We start from the raw sequence: 19,004 nt of genomic DNA on the forward strand, positions 1-19,004 counted from the left end.
AGGGTAGTTCTATTTTTAACTTTTTGAGGAAACTACGTACTGTTTTCCAGAGTAGCTGTACCAGCTGGCCAGAAGGCAAACTGGTAAGAAGTTTCCCCTTTCTCTGCATTCTCACCAACGTCTGTTGTTTCCTGAATTGTTAACTTTTTAGCCTTTCTGACCAGTGTGAGGTGGTATCTCATTGTGGTTTTGATTTGTATTTTCCTGATGCTGAGTGATGTTGAATATTTTCATGTGTGTTGGCCATTTGTATGTCTTCTTGGGAGAAATGGCTGTTCATGTTATCTGCCCATTTCTTGACTGGATTTTTTGGTTTTTGGGCGTTGAATTTGATAAGTTCTTTATAGGTTTTGGATACTAGCCCTTTATCTGATAAGACATTTGTGAATATCTTCTATTCCACAGGTTGCCTGTTAGTTTTGTCATCTGTTTGCTTTTGCTGTGCAAAAGCTTTTTATCTTGAAGTCCCAGTAGTTCCATTTTTTTGCTTTTGTTTCCTTTGCCTTTGGAGACATGTCTAGCAAGAAGTTGCTTCGGCTGAAGTTGGAGAGGTTGCTGCCAGTGTTCTCCTCTAGGATTTTGATGGATTCTTGTCTCACATTTAGGTCTTTCATCCATTTTGAGTTTATTTTTGTGTATGGTGTAAGAAAGTGGTCCAGTTTCATTCTTCTGCATGTGGCTGTCCAATTTTCCCAGCACCATTTCTTGAAGAAACTTTTTTCCACTGGATATTCTTTCTTGCGTTGTCAAAGATTAGTTGACCACAGAGTTGAGGGTTCGTTTCTGGGTTCTCTATTCTGTTCCATTGTTCTGCATGTCTGTTTCTGGGCCAGTACTGTACTGTCCTGATGATCACAGCTTTGTAATACAGCTTGAGGACCAGAACTGTGATGCCTCCAGCTTTGATTTTCTTTTCAACATTCCTTGGCTATTCAGAGTCTCTTGTGGTTCCATAGAAGTTTTAGGATGGTTTTTTCCAGCTCCGTGAAAAATGCTGATTGTATTTTGATATGGATTGCATTGAATGTGTTGATTGCTCTGGGTGCTTCACATTTTTTGAAACCTTTTATTTGGAGCATAAACTGAAAATTCTTATATATTTTGATAAATTACCTCATCATTATGAATCTACTTCTGGTAATATTCCTTCCTGTGAAATCTACTTTGTCTGATATTAATGTAGTCATTATAGCTTGCTTTCTTTTGATTTGTATTAATAGATTTATCTAATTTCCATACTTTAACTTTTTTTCTTTGTTTCAGCAACATAGGATGTTGCTATTTCCCATAGCAGAATGCCATTTGGCCTCTACGTTTCACAGAATTACAGCCTATTGGCATAAAACTTGATTTTGAGGGGTACCTGGGTGGCTCAAATGTCAGCCTTCAGCTCAGGTCATGATCCAGGGTCCTGGGATTGAGCCCCACGTTGGGATCCCCACTCAGCAGGGAGCCTGGTTCTCCCTCTCCCTCTGCCCCTCTCCTCTGCTTGTGCTCTCTCTCGCTCTCTCTCAAAGAAATAAATAAAATCTTAAAAAACTAATAAATTAAAAAACCCTTGATTTTGATATATTTTGAAGGTTATGTATATTGAGTAGTATAGAAATATATAAGACGAAATGTGTACCTTTTGCTTTATTGCAACATTGTTCACACTATTCCCCTTGTGACTGAATGCTCTGTTAAATATAAAAATACAAACTTCATGTGAACAATGTATGACCTTAGATAAGTTACTTGACTCCGTTTTCTCCTCTGTAAAATGGGAATAGTAATAGTATCTCCCTCATACAATGGTTGTGAAGATGAATGAACTAAAACATGTAAAGTGCTTAGAACAGTCCTTTTTTTTTAAGATTAATTTATTTATTTTAGAGAGAGAGAGAGAGAGAGAGAGCATGTGCAAGAGTCAGGGGTTAGGGGCAGAGGGAGACAGAAACTTAAGCAGACAGGGCTCGATCTGATGACCCTGAGTTCAAGGCTCTGAGATGATAATCTGAGCTGAAGCCGAGAGTCAGACGCTCAACCTACTGTGCCTCCCAGGAGCCCCAGAACCATTCTTTTTTTCTTTCTTTTTCTTTCTTTCTTTCTTTCTTTCTTTCTTTCTTTCTTTCTTTCTTTCTTTCTTTTCTTTCTTTCTTCTTTCTTTCTTTCTTTCTTCTTTCTTTCTTTCTTTTCTCTCTCTCTTTTTTTTTTTTTTTTTTAAGATTTTATTTGGGTGTATGGGTGGCTCAGAGGTTGAGCATCTGCCTTCGGCTCAGGGCGTGATTCCAGAGTACCAGGATTGAGTTCCACATCAGGTTCTCTGCATGGAGCCTGCTTCTCCCTCTGCCTGTGTCTCTGCCTCTCTCTGTGTCTTTTAAGATTTTATTTATTTATTCATGAGAGAGAGGGAGAGAGAGAGAGGCAGAGACACAGGCAGAGGGAGAAGCAGGCTCCCTGTGGGGAGCCTGATGTGGGACTTGATCCCAGGGCCCTGGGATCACGCCCTGAGTAGAAGGCAGATGCTCAACCACTAAGTGACCCCGGTGTCCCCCACAGAATCATTCTTGACACAGAATAAGCACTATAGAAATGTTTGCCACTACTTCATTCTGTAACTTCTAGTCAATCTGTTTCATCACATTAAAAATGGGCAGCTGTAGTTGACAAGATGTAGTTGGGTGTTTCTTTTTATCCAGGCTGACAGAATCTGCTTTTTAATTTGTGTTAAGACCACTTAAACGTGATAACTTTATTTTCCAATTTCTAGGTAACAAATACAAAAATTGATCCCAATAGTAGGCCTAAAGTAAACCATGATAAATTCCTGAAAGTAGAACCATTTAGTTAAATTTTCTGAGCATGATGTAATAAAACTAAAACTTAGTAACAAAAGGTTAACTGAAAAATTTTGAACCATTTATAAATTTTTTAAAGGCTCCTCCTAGAGCAGTGAAAGGCAAAATCAAAGCAGATGTTCAGAGATGAATGACAATGAGAATACTAACTATAGTGTTTAAGAATGTGAGGCATGGACATGAAGTCATGTGGCCCTCGTCCAAGTTCTGGCTTTGCTGCCCAGTGACTGTGATTCGGATCCAGGTGTTGATATAAAGATAGTAATACTTAGAGGATTTTTTCCTGATTACATGAGATGACATTTAGCACTTTTTATTTTTTATTTATTTTATTATTTTATTTATTTTATTTAATTTATATTATTCATTTTATTTATTTTATTTTATTTTATTATTTTATTTTATTATTTTATATTTTATTTATGATAGACATTGAGAGAGAGAGAGAGAGAGGCAGAGATACAGGCAGAGGGAGGAGCAGGCTCCCTGCAAGGAGCCTGACAGTGGGACTAGATCCGGGTCTCCAGGATCACACCCTGGGCGGAAGGTGGCGCTAAACCGCTGAGCCACCCAAGCTGCCCTATTTAGCACTTTTTAAACGTCACTGTTTATACCGTGTGTAACATTTCCCAATCACAATTTAGATATGTAAAAAGGGAACTCTGTTTCTCTGTGTAGATCAAGTCCAAATTCAAGTGATGGCAGAAAACAAGCTTGAACAGTGAAGGAAACTTAGTCACATCTACTGTAGTCTCTTGTGGATTAATACTCAACCAATCCAGAATCTTTCCTGGTTCTCTCCACATTTCTGGGTCAACTTCTCCAGACTCAGATTCTTGGCAGGAGCATCTGTTTGGTGGAGCCAGGGTCTCATACCTTCACACAAGTTTTCAGAAAGAAAATAGAGAAATGAATGTCTACCCCCTTGCAGCTTCTGTAGTTAGGTACAAGATCTTTCACACTCAGATATAGACTTCTCCACAAACTGAGCAGCCTAAACTCAGCAAATGTCGACCAGATCTCCCTTTTCAGAAAAAGGCATTTTGTTTTTGTCCTAAAATCTCTTTCCCCAATATGTGCCCCATCCCATGACTCAGCCCTTCTCATTCTAAGCTCTTACATTGTTATCAAGTCTTCCCCGTATTTTAAGATTCAAACTACGCTTTAAGCCCTACAGGCTTTGGTTCTTGTTCTGCAGAAGTTTTTAGAACAAAAACTTCATTGTAGTAGCTCAATGGGTAGAAAGCCATAGAAACTAGAAATTAAAAACCTTGGCAGAAAAATCTCCTTATTTTATCCTGTTACACTCTCTTTATTACTGTTGTTAGAAAATATATGGGATGCGGCCAAAGTTGTACGTAAAGGAAAATACACAGTATAATAATATGAGCAAAAGCTTTTGCTAGACTTAGCTTTTGTTAGACTTAGGTTCAAAATGTCCCTGCTCTGCTACTTACCAGCCTTGGAGAAATTCCTTAATCTCAAGGCTTAATTGCATCAACTATAAATAGTGTTAATGATATTACAGTTTATCTTTGAACAATGCGGTAGTAAGAGGCACTGACCACCCCCATGCAGTCAAAAATCTGTGTATAACTTTTGATGCTTTGAAAACTTAACTAATAGCCTACCATTGGCCAGAAGTCTTACTAATAACATAGTCGATTAACACACATTTTATATATCATGTACTATATACTGTAAGGTAAGCTGGAAAAGAGAAAATATTATTAAGAAAATCATAAAGAGAAAATACAGGGCAGCCTGGATGGCTCAGCGGTTTAGCGCTGCCTTTGGCCCAGGGCGTGATCCTGGAGACCGGGAACCAAATCCCACGTCCGGCTCCCTGCATGGAGCCTGCTTCCCCTCTGCCTGTGTCTCTGCCTCTCTCTGTCTCTCTCTCTATGTCTCTTATGAATAAATAAGTAAAATCTTAAAAAAAAAAAGAAGAGAAAATACATTTATTGTACTGTTCTTATGATAACAGCTCTTATGAAACACAAGCTCATATTGTACTGTTCCTTATTTATATATAAAAAAAAAATCCATGTGTAAGTGAATCCACTCAGTTCAAACCTGTGTTGTTCAAGGTCAACTGTATTTGCTCCATAGAGGGGTTGTGAGAATTGTGTGAGATAATTCCTTTAAAGCACTTAGTACTATGCCTGTGTAAAAGGAATCCTTGGACAATCTGGAGAAAGTGGTCCAAGAAACTTTTCGTCATTCTTGGCCACTTGTCACATGACTATTCTTCCAATAGGAACTGTCAATAGAAGAGTATGATACACAAGGCTCAGGCTGTGTTGGTCCAATGAGATAATAGATGTAAGATGTAACTGAGCATGGAGTGTCTTCTTAGATTTTATATTTTGCTGATTTGCAGGATAGTATTCCTGATAACATATAGACCAAGTTCATCTCTCAATGCTCCAAATGAGAAAGAAAAGCTGTTGTTAGATGACATCACTGTCAATGTTGGATAAGAGGAAAGTAGGAAGGTAGAAGGGAGAGAAATAGTCACCACATCATATCCATAGAGCTAAACGGTAGATGAGCCTCTTATTGTCCTCCCTTCCTAGGAGAGAGACCTCATCTGAAAACCAGTAAGGAGAGAAACTTCACCATCAAAGGGTCAAGAAAAAATATATAGTGACTTACTATTACTTAATCCTTTGAAAATAAAGGGACTTTAAGGAAAATCCCTTCTTACTGATAATCTGTATTGTTATAGATTGAATGCTTGTGTCCCTCTAAAATTTGTATGTTGAAATCTAGTCTCCAGTGTGACAGTATTTGGAGATGGGCCTTTGGACGATCTTAGGTCATGAGGTGGGACGTCCTCATGAATGGGACTTGTGCCCTTGTAAGAGAACCGAGAGAGTTCTCTCTTCCCTTCTGCCATGTGAACATAAAACTAGAAGTCAGACTGAACTCAGAAGAGGGCCCTTCTCAGAACTCAACCTACTAGCATCCTGATCTTAGACTTCCAGCACCCAGAACTGTGAGAAATAGGTTTCTGTTGTTTATAAGCCACCCAGTTGATGGTAGGTTGTTAGAGCAGCCCAAGCTGACTTAACCATGTCTCTTAGAATTTTGAACCTTACATTTACTAAGTTATAGAAATAATCTATTATCTAATTTGGGGTCTGGAAAGAGAAGGCTATCCCTTGATCTTTGATTTAAAAATGCCCCTAAGATGGCCTGAAATATGACTGATGCTCAATAAATTTTAAATATTATTAAACTATTTATTTTAAAAATATTTTATTTACTTATTTAATGTATATATAGAGAGGCAGCGAGTGAGAGGGCAGGGAGAGGGAGAGAGGGAATTTCAAGAACACTCCACATTGAACATGGAGCTCGACTTGGGGCTCCCTCCCAGGACTCTGAGATGATGACCTGAGCCAAAACCAAGAGTCAGACACTTAACCTACTGTGCTACCCAGGTGCCCCATATACTTATTTTAAAAGAAAAAAAAATAAACTAAGCATTGGATGAAAGGAATTAGACAAATTACAAAAAATAAAGAAAAGAACCATAAATAGTTAGTGAATGAATGCGGAAATATTTGGGGGCAAAATGTATTGATGATTGCAACTTACTTTGAAACACAAAAAAGTAAGATGGATGGAAAGATGAATAAATAGTGATAAAGCAAATATACTAAAACATTTATTGTAGAACCTCAATGGCGAATATACGGATTTTCAGTTTCAAGTCGTCTATAAGGTTGAAATCTTCCATAATAAAGTATTTAAAAATTGAGTAAATAAATTAATATAGTTAACAGAAAATTATGTATTAGAAAACAGAAAAAGAAAAAAAAAAAAAGAAAACAGAAAAAGAGCAGAATTGAAAAATACATCCTAGAGCTGGAAAGCATAGAAAATAGATAAAACTCTACAAAATCAAATCGATAAAAAAGTCTAAAGTTGGAGAGAAAAATCAAATGTACTACATTAGTAATAAAAGAAAAGAGGATATAATCTCTTTTCAGGAGTGTTCAGATGGATAAAATTGTCAACTCTCCACTAGTAGTTTTTCTGGATTGGGCAATTACAAATTTTTTATTTTTATTTTATTTTTAAGATTTTATTTATTTTATTTTATTTATTTATTTATTTATTTATTTATTTATTTATTTATTTACGAGAGACACAGAGAGAGAGAGAGGCAGAGACACAGACAGAGGGAGAAGCAGGCTCCATGCAGGGAGCCCGATGTGGGACTTGATCCCAGGACTCCAGGATCATGCCCTGGGCCAAAGGCAGACGCTAAACAGCTGAGCCACCCAGGGATCCCCTGAAATTACAAATTACTAAGATTTATTTAAAAGAGAAAAAAATGGGACGCCTGGGTGGCTCAGTGGTTGAGTGCCTATCTGGCTCAGAGTGTGATCCTGAGGTCTGAGACTGAGTCCCACATCGGGCTCCCTGCATAGAGCCTGCTTCTCTCTCTACCTGTGTCTCTGCCTCGCTCTGTGTCTCTCATGAATGAATGGATAAAATCTTTAAAAAAAAAGAAAAAAAAAGAAAAAAATCTAAAAGAACCAATAGAGCCATTTGTAAAAATGGAAAATAATATTGCTTACTCAAATAGAGATGGACCCAGAATAGATTTGCAGCCAAGTTCTGTCAAACCTTTGAGAGACAGATGATTCTTATACCTTTTATATATTCTAAGGTATAGAAAACCCACCCTGTTCATTTAATGGCGCTAGAATGATCTTGATTCCATAATTTGAAAAGTATAGCAAATACAAAAAAATGTAGTACAACATCACTTATGAAAATAAGTGCTAGTTATCAAATTGAATCTAGTAGTGTATTATTTGAATAATACATTATGCCCAAATAAAATTTATTTCAAGGGTATAAGGATGGTTTCACATTAAGAAATATATTCAGTTTATATTAATAAGTCAAAGGAAAACATAAACAGAGGCTAAATGAGTCTTTGATACAATTCAATATTCATTACTGAGTTTTTTTTTCAAAACCCTCCCAATAAAGTATAGCCCCCTGAAACAAACAAACATGTCATACTTGAACATGTCATGCTTAACAGTAAAATAATGGATATTCCCATTAAAGTCAAGGACATAATTAGGTTTCCAGCTATCATCACTGTTATTCGACTTGGTTCTGGGAATTCTAACCAATACTAGGGCAACAGAAAGATATAAGAAGCATGGATATTGGAAGGGAGAGAGAAGGAGCTATAAGCTTCCTCCTGGAAAAACCTAAGAAAAGCCGTTAAATTAATATAAAATTAAAAAAATAATAGCCAGAACCAAAAAATACTTTTAAAAAATCAATAGGGGGCGCTTGGGTGGCTCAGTCTGTTAAGCATTGACTTTTTTTTTTTTTTTTAAAGATTTTATTTATTTATTCATGAGAGAGACACACACACACACACAGAGAGAGAAAGAGAGAGAGAGAAGCAGAGACACAGGCAGAGGGACAAGCAGGCTCCATGCAGGGAGCCCGATGTGGGACTCAATCCCAGGTCTGCAGGATCAGGCCCTGGGCTGAAGGCAGCGCTAAACTGCTGAGCCCCGGGGCTACCCCAAGCATTGACTCTTGATTTTGGCTCAGGTCATCATCTCAGGGTCCTGAGATTGAGCCCAATGCAGGCTCTGCACTCAGTGGGGAGGCTGCTTGAGGTTCTCTCTCTCTCCCTCTTTCCCTAGCTCTGCTGGCACTCTCTGTCTTGTGCATGCTGTCTCTCAAATCAATAAATAATAACTTTTTTACATAGCATCAATAACCAGTTTGTATCATGGGGGCAAGTTAAGAATAGAAATGAAAGTAGCAATGCATTTTGGAAGCACTCCAAAATGCTTAGGTATAGATTCCAAAATGCTTAGGTATAGATTCATTTCCTTAGACACATGACCACATGCATTTTGAGGATCGCATCCCTTCCTCACAAGAACAGCCTGTGCTTTTAGCAACAAAACAAATGCTCACTCTTCCAGAGGGGTGTTTGCTCCTCGAGGTTGCTTGCTGGTGGGGCAGGCGAGCTGGATCCAGAGTGCCCACCTCGCACACTACCCCAGCCCAGCCTAGGGTCTCAAGTGCTGCTGAGAGGAGGTATTTGTGTAAGGAAGGTGCAGAGCGCTTGGGAGCCCTTGGAAGTGTCCTTCCTCAGGGAGGGTGGGGAGTCTCTGAGCTGGGGAGAGATGCTGGGAGAGGAACCGGGAGGTGAGCAGCGTCAAGAAGGAAGGAACATGTAGGGGGACACCTCCAGAAGATGAAGCCGAGAGGCCTTCCCCACAGTGGGTGCGGTGCTGGAACAAGTGGGCAGATGCTGCCATACTTCCTCCTCCTCTGACTTGGCATTGCCCTGAGCTACTGTGCTGGTATCTTCTTTTTGCTCCACTTCCTTCCCTAAATTGGCTCAGCTGGGCTCTCTCTCAGGGAGGCTGAGCAGCACAGGGGCTCCCTTGCTCCCTTGTCCTCAGGTTTCTGACTGGGTTCAGCAATGGATGGATGGCCAGGTGGAGGAAATGGTGGTCCCTGTAGGGCTCTCCTTGTGTCCTGGTAACCAGCCCACTGCTTTGGGTATAGGGGCCCTATAGCCCCAATTTACGGCTGGCACCCTCATTCTCCCTGCAGTTTCTTATACTCTGCTCCCCACTTTGTAAATAGTCCCCTTATCAAGCTTTCTTCAAATGATCCTAATTGGGGGGTGCCACCTGTTTCCCTGCTGGGCCAGGGCCAACATGAAAGCTTAACTGCTGGCTCAGGAAAGCAACTACTCACATCTCCAGCAGAGTTCAGTGCCAGCTTGGTAGGAGGAAGGCAGGGGAGGTGGTACTCAGGGAGAGGTAGCATGTTATCTGATTAACCTAGTTAAGCCAAGTTCTAGCCAAGATGGGGCTTCCCCTCTGGCAGGAAAGGGCCAAACTAGTAGAGAGAGTAGAGACATCCCACTATGAAAGCCTGTTCTGAACTGCTCCTCACAGGGCTGTGAGGTAACCACCTCTGCCCCCATGTGGACAGAGGAGGGTCCTGTCCCAATTAGGTAGAGATCTTAGTACAGAGAAGGATTATGCACTCACTGGTAGAGGCAGGGAGAGGAAGGAGCTTTGTGGGTAGCTTTTTCCTTTGTTTATATTTCCAGGTATTTTGGGGGGATGCAAATGTTATTTTTTATAATGAGAAAATAATACAGTACACTTCATTTTGGAAAAATGAAAGTGTTTGGAGTTGGGGGTAGGGGTGCAACATGCTTCTCCGTATGAAGGTTTCCTGCCTTACCTTTGCCTCCTACCAGCCTCATTTCCTGAGAAACTACTCGACCTTTGACTTGCACGTACTGTCTTTGTGCACATTCTGCTGTGGGTCATTGAGAGAACAAGACAAAAATCACTGCATAAACCGTCAAAAGTGCTGGAGAGCTGTTATCAGTTACTCTCATGGTTTCTATTGCTCCTTGGACTTGTCTCTCTGACTCCACCTAGTGTGCCCCTTGCCAGTCTGACCTGACATTGAACCTAGTTCACTCTGCCCCCCCCCCCCCCATGTCCACCCTTGTGGAGTTCTCCTACATGGCTGGCTCCATCCCTGAGCAGCACATATCCTGCCTCCTTGTGCCAGGAAAGCCTAGACCTGGCCTCAGGCCTTGGCCTTGCCCTGACTCGCTGTGTGACCCTTGGATGGTATTTTTGCTCTCTGGCCTGTTTCTCTCTATGTACAAAGTAGAAATCTACCTCCCAGCCCCAAGATTGCTGGACTGGGGAAAGGAACTTCCTGGGAATGATGCCTCTGCTGTCCCTTCCTCAGCTGGCTGGGCTCACAACTCAAGCCACTTCCATAGCTAGGAGACAGGGGGAGAGGAGTATTCCGGAGCACGTCCTTCTGTCCCTTTGAGAAATAGAGCAGCCCAGGGCTGAGGGGAAACCATTAAATCAAATGAAGGAAAATAAAATGTCTTCTAGGGATTTTGTGCCAAGGCCATCAGCAATGCTGGCAGGCTTAACTTTCTTTGCCTGGTGGCTGAGGCTAAATCCGGAGAATGGAGGCTAGGCCTGGGGTGGGAGGCAGGGGGGGCTGGCACCTGGCCTGGCTCAGTGAATGTTTCTTCAGTAGAGTCCAGGATGTTCACAGGATGAAGAAAGCACAGTCTGATAACGAGATCAGTGGATGATCTCAAATCAAAGGTCTCCCCCGACACTGAAGTCTGATGCACACCAGAGCTACGGAGGTCAGCTGGGATAGCAGGGAGGGCGAGGGCAGAGACCCTGGATGCCATTCTGGCCTGACAGTTGAGGCCAGCACATCCGATCTGCCTGATACCTCCCCTTCCTAACTTGTCGGCTCCACTCTTGTGTCACAGGGACTCACACAGACTCTCCCGCTTCTGTACTTTTGCTCAAACTGTACCTGTTACCAAGAATGCATCTCCTAAAGACATCTGGCAAAGCCTTCCTATCAGGCCCTGCTCAAACCAAACCATATCTTTTTTTTTTGTTTGTTTAATTTTTATTTATTTATGATAGTCACACACACAGAGAGAAAGAGAGGCAGAGACACAGGCAGAGGGAGAAGCAGGCTCCATGAACCGGGAGCCCGACGTGGGACTCGATCCCAGGTCTCCAGGATCGTGCCCTGGGCCAAAGGCAGGCGCTAAACCGCTGCGCCACCCAGGGATCCCAAACCAAACCATATCTAAGAAGCCTCTGTCTTCTTTCTCTCCTCCTCCTAACTCCTCCCAAGGCATGCTGTTTGTACAATTAGATTATCCACTCCTGTGGTGTATGAGTAAACCGTAACCAACGGCAGTGCCACTCAGGAGATCTTCGCTGACCACCCTCCTAACCAGAAACAAATGTCCCAAAGCTTGTTTTGAAGATGGCCTAGTGACTGTGACTGGTGCCAATAGTGATACTATGCCAAGCTCACCAAGTCACTGAGAAGTGAGCCTAGGCTAGAGGAGGCCAAAGAGGTCTTTGCGTTGGATGTGGGGTTGAAATTTTAAAATAACCAGGGAAGAGTCCTGAGAAATGAAATGAGGCTGGTTAGATAACTTGAGGTAAGACTGAAGATACAGAGGCAATGTTGATATGGGGTTCTACTACCTAGCACAGCTGAGGGCAGTTACTAGAAAAGAAAAGTAAAACCATTTTCATGTTTATACCCTAACAAGCTGAGACTGCCAAAAAACCTGGTTTTATCTTGAAGCAAATGCTGTTGCTGGCCTTTGCCTTCTTACTGATCTTCCTGGACTTTGACTCGGCTTGGGCAGCAGTGTACAGACCCTGACTAGCTACAGTCATGCTGCTCTCCTTGGCCAGTTGTCTACGGCTGGGAATATGACCTGATCCTGGTCCAGGAGGCACAAGAGACAACTGCTGAAGGATTTCTGAGAAGTATTTTTCTTACTCATAAGAGGCACTAGTGAAGGTACTTATGATTCTTGTCTTTCTTCTTGCTCATAAGGCTGTGCTTAAAGCTTAGCTTAGAGCTGAGACAACCACCAGGAAACCATGGCAGAGCTGTGATGTCTACCATGGACACAAAATGAGGATGTGGTGGCATGAGTGACATACATTTGCTATCCCTGTGCTATAGAAAACTGGTGACTTTGGAGAGATCAACCATTTAGTGTCGCCCAGTGACAAGACTTAAGCTCGGGTCCTCTGTCCTGGAGCCCTTGGGAAACTGCCTGATAGAGCTGGTTCTGAAGTGAGGCATCCAGAAGTAAGCAGCATCTTCCTCAAGTTGGCCTGCTTCTTTTTGCACTAATGGATTTAAATTTTCTGCACTCATCACAGACTCTCCTTTTTGTTCCCATTTTTGTTCTTGTTTTAACAATTATTATTAGTCACTTTGAATAATTCCCTTTCTTAGTAGGTCAGCTTTCAGAGTACCCCCTTCGTTGTTACTGGGCTCTGGTGACTCTAGGTGTGTTCCTGGCCCAAGGGCGAGGCATTGCTGTGTGTTCACAGGTTGAACTGGTTTATGGCTCATGGCTTGTTAGAAAGACACTCCCCAGAGGACATATCAGAAGGCTTCTTCTAGGAAAAGGATTATTTCCTGAGAGAAATCCATTCTATCAGGTTGAGGTGGGACCAGAGCTCCCCTACATTTCCTTCTCTGCCACAGAGGTGGGCATGTGATCCAGGCTGGACCTATGACTCTCTTGGGATCCGTTCCTGTCCAATTATTTTCTGTAGACTGGACAGGGAGCTATTTCATTTGTTTTTCTGGTATCTTGGTTTCATCACCTATGGCCATTGAAACCTCTGGATCTTTCTCTGGAAACTACTTTTCATGTGGTTATCTCACGTTCTAAATTGTCCTCCTACAGACCCACCTCATCCTGAACTTCCAGGTCCTCCCTGCTAAAATTATGGGGGTGCAAGAACGTCACTTCTTTCCTCCCACAGCCCAAGTTGTCTCCTACAGAATCCCGATTCAAGGCCTCTACCAGCTTGGCACACTCAGCCTTTAGCAGAATGCTAGAGAGCTAACCAGCGGGGGCTCCATCCTGCACTGGTGCTGGAAAGCCACCAACAATCATACACATGGCAGGCAGGGTGTGTTTGTCATAGCAACATGCAAGTGAGGCGAATTATCTCCCCAAACTGCCCTGACCTGGGATTGTTTTGCCCCTTACTATCTTCAGAGTTCTCACAGTTGTATCATGAGAGCAGGAGCGACCTGTAGAGCTTTCTCTCCTTTAATATTTCCCTTCCCCTAAACCAAAGCACCTCTCTCATTCCTCTAGTTCCTTCTCAGACCACAAAACTACTGATTTTCTGATAAAAAAAATTTTAGTCAGTCCTGGCTATTCTGATGAGAAACAACCTCCATGGTGGACTATATTATTGTTCCAAATACTCATGGTGCCTCCCCCAGCTCCATCCTTGCTGGCTCCCCCTACACCACCCCCCAAACCCACAAAGGATTATACCTCCCTACCTTTTGAACTCATGAGTGGCCATGTGACTTGCTTGGGACAGTAAGATGTAAGCAGAAATAAGAGAGTCACTTCTAAGCAGAGACCTAAGGGACAGCTGTGGTTCTGTCTCTTCCCCTCATCCTTTTGTTGTTGTTTTGCTTTTTGGCTTAAACAACGGATACTTATTTTCTCAAAGATCTGAAGGCTGGGGCAGCCCTGGTGGCGCAGCAGTTTGGTGCTGCCTGCGGCCTGGGGTGTGATCCTGGAGACCGGGGATCAAGTCCCACATTGGGCTCCCTGCATGGAGCCTGCTTCTCCCTTTCCCTGTGTCTCTGTCTCTCTCTGTGTGTGTCTATGAATAAATAAATAAAATCTTAAAAAAAAAAAAAAAAGATCTGAAGGCTGGAAGTCCAAGATCAGGATGGCAGGGTCGGTTTCCTCTGAGACCTCTCTCCTTAACTTGCAGATGGCTACTATCTTGATTTGTCCTCATGTGGTCTTTCCTCTATGCACACACATATCTCGGGCACAATGTTCCTGGTGCCACCATGCCAGGCTCAGGGGTATGCTCTTCACCTGATTTTGTACATAGGGCTGACTGAAGATGGTGATTTCAGCGAAGTCTCCAGAGTTAAGTATGTCCACTATCAGCGGGACCTGGCTCATCCTCTCCATTTTCAGAATTATGACTTGGTCTGGGCTGAAGATCAAGTCAGCCAGCCATGCTTTCAGAAAATGCACCAACGGGTCTCCTAGTTCCTGCACAGGAATGCAGCACAGCTGGATGTGAATCCATGATGTGGTGGAAGTGGTGACCTCAGCAGCCTATCCGGGATCTGGGCAGGGGTCCATCGTCAGCCTGGGCCTTAGTGCCACCTGTGCTGTCAACCATGCTAGGACCGGCAGCCCAAGAGCAAGCTCCGAGTAGCTCCCCCAGAACTCCAGGCTCTTTCCTCCCACTTTGTGAGGACACTGGAATGGGTCCTGGACTGAAGATGGTATAAAGCAGAAGTGCAGCTGACTCACAGTAAACATGTGATGGAAGTAAAATGAGAGCCTCTGTTGTTGTCAGCCATGGAGGTTTGGGGCCTCAGCCTCAGCTGATGGATAGAACTTCCCAGGCTCTAATCAATAGGCCCTCTGTCTCCAGAGCCCACAGTTCTCTCTGCCTCAGGATGTACCCTGGAGCTGCAACACTGGGTCCATGGCAGGGAAGTAGGACTGCCTAGTCTGTTCCTGGGTCTTGGAGGGCCTAAAGCTGGGAAGCTCTGTACTTGACTTCTTGCCACAGTATGCCCTCTGGTCATGCCTCATTCTCATCTGAGCAGCTCTGTCCCAGCTGTCCTGCTTTCCCAGGGCCCTTGGCTTGGAATAATAAAACTCCTATCATTTCTTCTTCCAGAGCAAAGGACATAGCTTACCCAAAAGTTATCAGTGGGTTTCATTTTAAATGTCCATACTGCTTGGAAGTACACATAGTCATATAAAATTATTTTTATTAAAATAGAAAAGCTTTCCAGTATATTGCATTGAAGACATTTATATAGAAAAAGCAATTGCAAAAAATATGCTACATCAGCACTGAGATATTCCGAAAGCTTTAAGTGCTCACTTTTAAACAATATTTTGGTATAATGAGCATATCCCTATATATTTCAAAAGGTACATATAATACTGAAAAAAAATACTTCATGTAAAATCTAAGTTTAGGTGCATACAAACAAGAAGCATTACACTGAATAGCTTATTTCAAACTGTGAAACACATTCAAAGTATTCAATTACTTAGACAACATGCAAACATTTTAATACTTAGACTGACATTTTTAAATATATAAACCATGATTCTTTATAATTCTATATCAAAAAAGAAAGACAGAACACTTATCCACACTGTGCATATCACAAAAAGCAATGTGTCTTCATGAACGGAAAGTACTGGGTTAACATACGTGATTGTCATTTTACAAATATGGCTATTTACCTTCTTCATAATAAAATAGAAATATCATGTATTATTTACATGAACTACTAATTATTTCACTTTTTGGCAAGTATATAAGTAGCAGCAATTGGTTTAAAGATTGATGTTTAAAAACTCTAAGTTTGACTCGGATGAATACCGAAGAATATATATCTGGTTAATAAAAAAATGCATAATGCAATACACTTTGATGTGATATAACTTCTTCCTTTCACAAAAGTCATACACACATACACACATTAGTAACCACGGAGCTTACTGCTTGTAATGTATCATGTGAATGCCATTTCCTTAGCTGGCTTTGCTTCACACAACAGATGGGTTCCTGAATTAAATTTCTGTAAATTAAATTTGCCTGATGATTTATATGATAATTCCAAAGATGCACTATCTTTATTTTACACTCTAACAGCAAGCTCTGCACGGTGACCCCTAGCTTCTAGATAGAGTAGTTAATTATCTGTAAACAAACACACGCACATATCAGGAGCGCCTTAATACTTAAAAGAACTTTGAAATGAAGTTTCTGGGTATGAAGCCTATAGTAAAGTGAGGTATCTTTTCTAAAAAAAGTGATCATCTCACTTACCAATGATAATGAATTTGTTTTACGGTGGGAAGGACCCATCTAAGGAGCAAAGTATAAACTATTTTGATCCATCAAAAGCAGACATCCTCTTTTCATTAGTATTTGGAAGAACATATTTTAACATTTGTAAGAACAAAACAAAAACCCTAATATTGGCAGATTAAAAAAAAATACTGTGTGGTGAACAGAGGTGACAAGTGCTTTTTCTCAGCCACTATTCAACTACAAACCAGGAGTCCTGCATGTCTTTCACCATGTAGAAAAATTCAATGGAGTAACATTTTGCACTTTTCAGGGGTGGTCAGTTACATGTCCAGACCATGTGCAAGGCAGGACCCAGGCTGAGGAGGAGGAGGTAGGAGGGGCAGAGGGCTCTGGCCTCGATGCCAGCTGATGGCACACTACTTGAGATCTGTACCTGGGAAATGATGAGGGCAGACAGAGGGACGTGGGATGCCAGAGTGGGGCTGTCAGAGTTGATAAGAGATTCGATCTTCTCTGCTTCTTTATTGCAAGCCTCAATCTGGAAGAGGATAATCACATTTTAAAAATCTAAAACCACAGAGCCAAAAAAATAAAACCACAGAGCCTGTGAAAAGGTCAAGTCAGACAAAATCCACATATATTCCAACAGGGAGAATATGCTTTCTCTGTCCTTCTTTTCTTAACCAAAGTCACATTTTAATATAGTCTTACTTTATTACACCAATAGAAACAGCATCATTGGAAATTAAATCAGAAAAGGAATGAGGCACAGCGCCACTGCCCTTACCCCTTATCCACAGTTAGACAGAATTACCTTCACAGTCACAGCTGCATTAACCATAGTCCCAGTCAATGAGCTTTTGGTGCCTCCTTACTCATCCCAGAGGAAAGCAATGAGGCTTTACCGAGCTTCCAGACTGCGGCAACTTACAAACCGCTTATATTCACCCCCTTCACTTGAGCCCCCACTGTTCTAATGCTGACACCTGGACCCACAGGAGTGAGGCTCACCTCTAGAATATGAGGAAGAAAAATGGGGTACATGAGACCAGTCCCGGTGGGCTTCTCCTCCCGTAGGAGCATAGCCCTCATGAGTCAGGTATCTGCTGCATGACCTATATCAGCCCCTTCCCTCCCTAGGCCTCAGCCACCTCATCTGTACCTAAGCAGATGCCTTCCATGTCTACATTCTCTGAGCCACCTCTCAGTCTCTCTGCTCTGCCACCCATTCTGCTGTCAGATGTGTGCCTGGCCTCAACCACCTAGACAGTGATCCCCCAGTATAGTTCTGTTCTCCAGAGGCTGCCTGGATTTTCTCCCTCCTGCCCTCCTTAACTTTCCAAATGCTTCCATTTCCTCCCCACTCCTAAGTCCTCCAAACGTGAAAGTGACAAGAAGGTTGCACAAGGCATGCTGAGCCCCACCTGCAAAGCTTTTGGATAATGATCAACAGGAATGATCAGGATTACAATTTCAGATTCAATACTGAAGTATCCAAATACGTCACACTGTGGGACAGATACGTGCATGCGGATTTTCTGAAGTATTTCCAGAACTGTAATTGGCTTTTTGTTTGTTACCTGGAAAGAAAACCTTTCTGTTACTTGAATAAAAGAGGAATTTCTTATTACTGCCTAGGCTGCCTTGCTACCTTGTCTATTAGAACCCCTAAGTGTGGGGCCCCAAAAGAGGCCCTGCTGGCTGAATTCTAAATCTCTCGGGTCCATTCCCAAGGGCTTTTGTCTGACTGCTGAGCTTTGTAGCCAAGATAAACACTCTCATCAGAAGACCCCCAGCCCCTTTTAAGGGACTGTTCTGAGCTGGGAGCCACAGGGAAATAATTAAAGTCTTCCCAGAAAAACACAGGTGTTTCAATGTAAATGGGGATAACTTTCTAGGTAGTGGCAAGTGTTGGCTGGAGCCCTGTCTCCACAGAAGTGGAGAAGTGACGGTACAGAAAAGGGTAAGGGCAAAGTCACCACAGGAAGGTGACAGGCTCTGGAAGCACCCCCCAGGAAGAATGGGGACTGTGAGGTGAGGGCAGGCAGCATTGAAATCATCTGGGCATCTACCAGCCTCTGGCTGCTTGGTTCTGCCTCCAGCCCTCACTCTATATACTATGCAAGCAGGGGACCTTGTCTAAGGTAGGCTCAGGTGGTGTTGTGCAGAGCAAAGTTACCAAACAGCCAAGGTGTAGAGGAAAGGAGCACAGCATTGGGTGCCAGACAGCCTGAGCTCAAACCCTAGTTCTCCTACGTATGAGCTATACAGGGTTGGACAAGTCGCTTTTCTGTGAATTACTTTCTTCCTCTATAAATGGGACAACACATTCTACTCTGCAGATTAAGGAGAGGTTTATCAATAAGGTTTCAACAGTACCTGGCACATAAAGCAATTTACCTTAGCAATAGTATCCAGTTTTTCTTTGTCAAATAAAACTCTTAACATTCCAGCACATAATGGGCAACAAGCACCTGTATAATAGAAACCATTTTATATGTGTTCAGAATTAGAAAATGAGAATTTAAAATATTAGCTGAAATAACCAACCCTTCATTTTGTGTGAGGTGAGTTGTAGCTGTCCTCTCTGATGACTGTACTTTTAGATATATTCCCCGACCAACCTGGATCTTATTATCTATACATTTATTCAAATCCTTCCTCCACATCCTTTATTACTTCTCAGGGGGAG

General features: G+C 42.2%; 1 protein-coding gene across 2 annotated transcripts in view; it reads right to left on the bottom strand.

Annotated features, from left to right (window-relative positions):
- Positions 1-3,298: 3,298 nt before the first annotated feature.
- RECK (reversion inducing cysteine rich protein with kazal motifs) overlaps positions 3,299-19,004 on the bottom strand; it is a 95,738-nt gene continuing 80,032 nt past the window's right edge. Inside the window, exons 19-22 of one of the 2 annotated variants that reach the window (XM_041764079.1) lie at positions 18,713-18,786; positions 17,737-17,892; positions 16,746-16,850; positions 3,299-3,716 (exon numbers count right to left, since the gene is read on the bottom strand). In XM_041764079.1, coding sequence (XP_041620013.1) covers positions 3,711-3,716; positions 16,746-16,850; positions 17,737-17,892; positions 18,713-18,786 — 341 coding nt within the window. In that variant the 3' untranslated portion in view covers positions 3,299-3,710. Of the gene's footprint in view, positions 3,717-15,234; positions 16,851-17,736; positions 17,893-18,712; positions 18,787-19,004 lie in introns of those variants that run through there. The other variant, XM_041764078.1, reaches the window with a different exon arrangement.

This window comes from Vulpes lagopus, chromosome 7 (genome assembly GCF_018345385.1).
Source record: "Vulpes lagopus strain Blue_001 chromosome 7, ASM1834538v1, whole genome shotgun sequence".
Lineage (NCBI taxonomy): Eukaryota > Metazoa > Chordata > Mammalia > Carnivora > Canidae > Vulpes > Vulpes lagopus.